Below are 6,391 nucleotides of genomic sequence, written 5' to 3'. Positions count from 1 at the left end.
TTCTTCTACAAATTCTATAATTTGCCTCCATCGCAATACTGAACAACGCAACACACATTCACATCACAGGTTAGTGGTGGAGTTATACACACAGAACACTAGAGTTATTCACAATCACCAAAGTTCATTATTTGCATGTGTTTTAAAGCCTTGCCGGTTTCATTCGCGTGCGTGGTTTTATCATGCGCTTTTCAGAGCGTGCGCACTAAAAACCTGTCAAACACGTGATTACTGGACTAAGTAGTTTATGTTAACCCAAATACACACAAGGTTAACATAAACACAGTCGGTTATGTGTAAAGTGAAAGTAAAATCGGTGTGTGTGTGTGTATATTAGATGTGTGCAAGTCTTTAATTGACAGCGGCGCAGCCTATAGTGAACACGCCGTCCTTAAAGGGACAGTTCACCTCTAAAATGATGTCATTATTTACTCACTCTAATATTGTTCCAAACCTGTATTCATTTCTCGTAGCCTGGGAAAACCCAGACAACTTCCGGCAAATTTAGATTTGCTCTGCAAGTAGTCTGGCAAAGAGCACATTCAAGCCCATTTCTAATCCCTAGAAATCGCGGCACCAATTAGAAACGTTGGGGCGGGCTTTACACGATGACGACAGCGCAGCGACGTTGAAGCAGATTTGCCGCTGCTGTGGAGCATCACTCGTTCGAATCAGCTATCGCATCTGTTTTAAGCGATTTAAACTTTTCCTTTTCGTTAAAACCCGAGCAAAGATCAACACTCGAAGCCTTCATATCTAAAAAAGATGTTATCGCTGTCTTACCGACTGGATTCGGCAAAAGTCTGATACCAGCTTGGCCCTTTGGTGGCTAAACGAATGGGTCTTAGCGAGAGCTCTCTGGTAGTGTTAATGTTTTACAAAATATAGTTTAAAGTCCTTTTCAGGCGAGAATGTAGTTGTTTAAAGCTCAAATCTGTGGTTTATTTATAAAGAGAGCGCCTTTTTAAAAAATGTTATCTGCCGTTTTCGGAGTTGTGAGCTCCAGTGGATCAGCGGCGCTCAATCGATCATTGAGCCCGCCGAGAGACGCCTTTCCTCGGCCAGTCCTTCTGCCGTCTGCCGCTGGCTCTGATGTCTCTGTAGTGGTTAAACCGTCTCGTCTTGTGTAACGTTAGATCTAACGGCTGATCTTTGCTCTCATTTATCTATAATTTGTTCCCTGATAGATCGTTTTGTCTGAGGGTAAAGTGAAGTTTCATAACTTTATATTTTTAAGCTATTAAACTTTACCGTTGTAGTCTCCTAGCGCTGACTTTGACTGAATTGCTTTATTTATTGTATAGCTTCTTATACCTTTTACTTATACTTTTATAATTGCTATTGATGATCACACATAAACTGACATTTAACAAAAAGAGACTGGGTTGTGTTTTATGTCATATTTAATTTACAGTGATAATCATAGCCTATATTATGTGTATGTTTTTTTAAATGTAAAAAAAAAAGAGGCTGGGTTTTTTTATATTTCGTTTTGTTATAAACATGCATTGAAGATAATATGCATTGCCTGCACTACATATACAAATATATACTGAGTGATACTGTCAGCATTGTAGGCGGACTAGTTTCCTCCCGTCCTCGGGAGTTCGTTCTCCGGAGTCAAACTTGGCAAGTCACGGATGCAAGTCAGAAGTTCGCGTAAGAAATATGTCATAAAACACCACTGCCATAAAAAATAAAAATCTTAAACATAATAGCCACAGGAATGTGGTTCAGGCAACGCGTAGCTAGGCCTACATTGATTATCTTATATATTTATAATAAAACGAAGTATAAAACACCCGCCTCTTTTCGTTTACATTTTAAAAATAATATATTAAACATTAATATGTGGTTTAGGTAAGGTGACCAGATTTCTGAAATGGAAACCGGGGACATTTCCTATTTGAGAACACAAGTACAGACAAGAACGCATATTGAGAATTGGTTTGATTGGTTTTAGGTCTATCCAATTGCGCCGAGAGGCATTTGAGCGACGCCCGTTGGTGACGCCCCTTTGGAAATGATTTGTCTATGAAGCTTTGCCAGACCATAACTCAGTTACTACTGAGAATGGTCTGGTTTTAACCAGGCTACATTTCTCGATGACAGAATTTAAATTTTTGAGTGAACTATCCCTTTAATGTTAATACAACAACAAAAGACAAAGAGAAAATCACTCTCTGCTCTTGACTGAAGAACTAATACAGTAGCTTTAATAAGAATCAGTGTATATTTTATAGTGAAGTCTATGTAGTGTTTTATTTTTACATTCATTCATTCAATTTCATACTTAAATGCTGCTCTGAGCTGCCAGTGTAAATCTTTATATATATTTATTTTATATTATGCAATACACTAGGAATGTGTACAAGGTTTTTTTAAGTAAAGTTTTAAGTTTAAGTAAGGTTTTTCAATTCTTTTAAGTAAAATTAAGAAAGAGTATTGCAATAAAAAAAGTATTTTTTCTCTTTAACCTCTTGCTGCAACCAAATGTCTGATCACGATGGACACAATGGATTATTCTGCTATGATGTAAGTTTATAAATAAACTGACAATTCAAAGAAGAATGGGCAAAAAATGCTTTATTCTTTCTGTGTTAAACCGATGTCATTCGTTCAGAGAGTGCTCTTAAATGTATTGCAAATATCCGCGTTTCTCCCCGTTTTGGCCGTCAGTTGTTATGAAGCAGAGTGGAAGTGAAAAGCAAACCGAGCCGGACCAGTCGAAAAGCGGCATTAATAAATCGAAAAAGTGTGTTAATTGCAGCAAAAGTGACAAGCATGACGAGTTAGCGTTAGCTTGTTAATAACAGCAGTAAAGCAGGGGTGGTATAGTTTAAAGACTAAACATGTTTTTATTCACTTGCCTTTTCTGGCCCATTCATTTTTCAATGTGTTGCTATGTTATTTTCGTTGACAAATAATTTGTCAGTATTTTAATCAACAACATTTTTCACAGACAAAAACGAGACGAAAATCAAAACCAGCTTTGAATGACAAAAACTATGACTAATATCTATTGTCATTTTCGGTCTTAGTGACAGCAGTCCATTAACCTGCTAACATTTGTGCTCTTAATATTAATCAAATAACAAAAGACAGAGAAAATCAGCTCTTTAGTTTGAATAAGGATTCATTATATTTATTATAAATTAATTATTGAATCCATATTTAATCTATAAGGAATTTTGTTATAAAGAATGCATATCATTCATTGAAAATAAGACATTGTGTTTTTCTTTAGGAGGAGTAGTTTTATTTAATTGTTACATAATATTTGTTTATGTCACAGCAGTTAAATCTGTGTCTGTATTTAATATCATTCATATTAATAGGTTAATACAGTAGATGTTTTCTCCAGGAGTATATAATGGGTTTGGACATTTTAGAGAAATTCTTAATGCATTACAATTTAACTAAACCCATTAAATTGTGTTTCTGAGTGTGTGTGTGTGTGTGTGTGTGTGTGTGTGTGTGTGTGTGTGTGTGTGTGTGTGTGTGTGTGTGTGTGTGTGTGTGTGTGTGTGTGTGTGTGTGTGTGTGTGTGTGTGTGTGTGTGTGTGTGTGTGTGTGTGTGTGTGTGTGTGTGTGTGTGTGTGTGTGTGTGTGTGTGTGTGTGTGTGTGTGTGTGTGTGTGTGTGTGTGTGTGTGTGTGTGTGTGTCTGAGTGTAGTGTAGAGAACAAGTTCTAACATCCTGTTAAGTTTTATGATTGTATGATGTATGGCCATCATTGTATGGTGGTTTTATGAAGTATTTTTCTGTAGACGTGCGTGCGTGCGTGCGTGTGTGAGAGCGAGTGAATCTGATGAGACTGCGTGCGTGTGTGAGAGCGAGTGAATCTGATGAGACTGCGTGTGTGTGTGAGCGAGTGAGAGAGAGTGTGTGTGTGTGTGAGCGAGTGAGAGAGTGTGTGTGTGTGTGTGAGCGAGTGAGAGAGAGAGTGTGTGTGTGTGTGTGTGTGTGTGAGCGAGTGAGAGAGTGTGTGCGTGTGTGAGAGCGAGTGAATCTGATGAGACTGCTTGTGTGTGTCTTTCAGCTCCTCATGGCTGGTCTTCTTCCAGCTGGTGTTGAATCCAGAGCGAGCGTCTCCAGAGCTGGTCCTGTCTGACCTCATCAGTCATGTGAGCAGCAGCTTCTGAACGCCTGAGGGGATTTCACTGTAAAGTAATGCCATGTCAAACATTGACCATGGAATTAATGTTATTGTTCTTTATACATGTTAATAAAATATTTTCGCAATGTAGGCTTGGGTGTTTTTTTTAGTTTGCTAATGGTGTTGACACTATAACACAACTTCAAGTATCATGCTTTTTACAAAACTGTTGCTGCATAATTAAAAGATTCAAATGTATTTAAATGTTATACTATTAAGAAAATATTCATGAAGTATCATCTGTGGTGACATTACATCTGAAGTTGTAAACCCCGCCCCTTTCCTTCCTCTCTGGATCACTGATCATCATCTGACACATTCTGCTGTTTATAATAACTCTGAGTGAATCGCCTCTGCAGCAGCGTTTGTAATTATTTACTTTATTCAAACTCTCTTTTAATTTTTGTAAACACCTTTACAACAAGGTCCCATTAGTTAATTTTTTTTGTTGTTGTTCAAAATTAACATTTAAATGAGTCAATATATCATCAATCCTACTTCCAAAACATTGGCAAGGTTTAGTCAGTGGCAGGGGTTAGTTAGTGGCAGAGGTTAGTCAGTGGCAGTGGTTAGTCAGTGGCAGGGGTCAGTCAGTGGCAGGGGTCAGTCAGTGGCAGGGGTTAGTCAGTGGCAGAGGTTCGGCAGTGGCAAGGGTTAGTCAGTGGCAGGGGTTAGTCAGTGGCAGGGTTTGTTAGTGGCAGTGGTTAGTCAGTGGCAGGGGTTAGTCAGTGGCAGGGGTTAGTCAGTGGCAGGGGTTAGTCAGTGGCAGGGGTTAGTCAGTGGCAGGGGTTAGTCAGTGGCAGGGGTTAGTCAGTGGCAGGGTTTGTTAGTGGCAGAGGTCAGTTAGTAGCAGAGGTTAGTCAGTGGCAGGGTTTGTTAGTGGCAGGGGTTAGTCAGTGGCAGGGGTTTGTTAGTGGCAGAGGTTAGTCAGTGGCAGGGGTCAGTCAGTGGCAGGGTTTGTTAGTGGCAGAGGTTAGTCAGTGGCAGGGGTTAGTCAGTGGCAGGGGTTAGTCAGTGGCAGGGGTCAGTCAGTGGCAGGGTTAGTCAGTGGCAGGGGTTAGTCAGTGGCAGGGGTCAGTCAGTGGCAGGGGTTAGTCAGTGGCAGGGGTCAGTCAGTGGCGGGGGTTTGTTAGTGGTGGGGGTTAGTCAGTGGTGGGGGTTAGTCAGTGGTGGGGGTTAGTCAGTGGCAGGGGTTAGTCAGTGGCAGGGGTTAGTCAGTGGCGGGGGTTAGTCAGTGGCGGGGGTTAGTCAGTGGCGGGGGTTAGTCAGTGGCGGGGTCAGTCAGTGGCAGGGGTCAGTCAGTGGCAGGGTTAGTCAGTGGCAGGGGTTAGTCAGTGGCAGGGTTAGTCAGTGGCAGGGGTTAGTCAGTGGCAGGGTTAAGTCAGTGGTGGGTTTAGTCAGTGGCAGGGTTAGTCAGTGGCAGGGTTTAGTCAGTGGTGGGTTTAGTCAGTGGCGGGGTTAGTCAGTGGCAGGGTTTAGTCAGTGGCGGGTTTAGTCAGTGGCGGGTTTAGTCAGTGGCAGGGGTTAGTCAGTGGCAGGGTTTGTTAGTGGCAGAGGTCAGTTAGTGGCAGGGGTTAGTCAGTGGCAGGGGTTAGTCAGTGGCAGAGGTTAGTCAGTGGCAGAGGTTAGTCAGTGGCAGGGGTTAGTCAGTGGCAGGGGTTAGTCAGTGGCAGAGGTTAGTCAGTGGCAGGGGTTAGTCAGTGGCAGGGGTTTGTTAGTGGCAGAGGTTAGTCAGTGGCAGGGTTTGTTAGTGGCAGAGGTCAGTTAGTAGCAGAGGTTAGTCAGTGGCAGGGTTTGTTAGTGGCAGGGGTTAGTCAGTGGCAGGGGCAGGGGTCAGTCAGTGGCAGGGTTAGTCAGTGGCAGGGGTTAGTCAGTGGCAGGGTTAGTCAGTGGCAGGGGTTAGTCAGTGGCAGGGTTAAGTCAGTGGTGGGTTTAGTCAGTGGCGGGGTTAGTCAGTGGCAGGGTTTAGTCAGTGGTGGGTTTAGTCAGTGGCGGGGTTAGTCAGTGGCAGGGTTTAGTCAGTGGCGGGTTTAGTCAGTGGCGGGTTTAGTCAGTGGCAGGGGTTAGTCAGTGGCAGGGTTTGTTAGTGGCAGAGGTCAGTTAGTGGCAGGGGTTAGTCAGTGGCAGGGGTTAGTCAGTGGCAGAGGTTAGTCAGTGGCAGGGGTTAGACAGTGGCAGGGGTTTGTTAGTGGCAGAGGTTAGTCAGTGGCAGGGGTTAGTCAGTGGCAGGGGT

General features: G+C 42.6%; 1 protein-coding gene across 1 annotated transcript in view; it reads left to right on the top strand.

Moving 5' to 3' along the window:
* The window catches only part of bub1ba (BUB1 mitotic checkpoint serine/threonine kinase Ba), a 67,039-nt gene extending 62,790 nt beyond the window's left edge, over positions 1-4,249 (top strand). Inside the window, exon 17 of the mRNA XM_079831909.1 lies at positions 4,042-4,249. Coding sequence (XP_079688035.1) covers positions 4,042-4,144 — 103 coding nt within the window. The 3' untranslated portion in view covers positions 4,145-4,249. The remainder of the gene's footprint in view (positions 1-4,041) is intronic.
* Positions 4,250-6,391: the final 2,142 nt, after the last annotated feature.

This window comes from Gobio gobio (assembly GCF_949357685.1).
Source record: "Gobio gobio genome assembly, chromosome: 12".
Lineage (NCBI taxonomy): Eukaryota > Metazoa > Chordata > Actinopteri > Cypriniformes > Gobionidae > Gobio > Gobio gobio.
The sequence above is the reverse complement of the archived record's forward strand: the minus strand, read 5'-3'. Positions and strand labels throughout refer to the sequence as shown.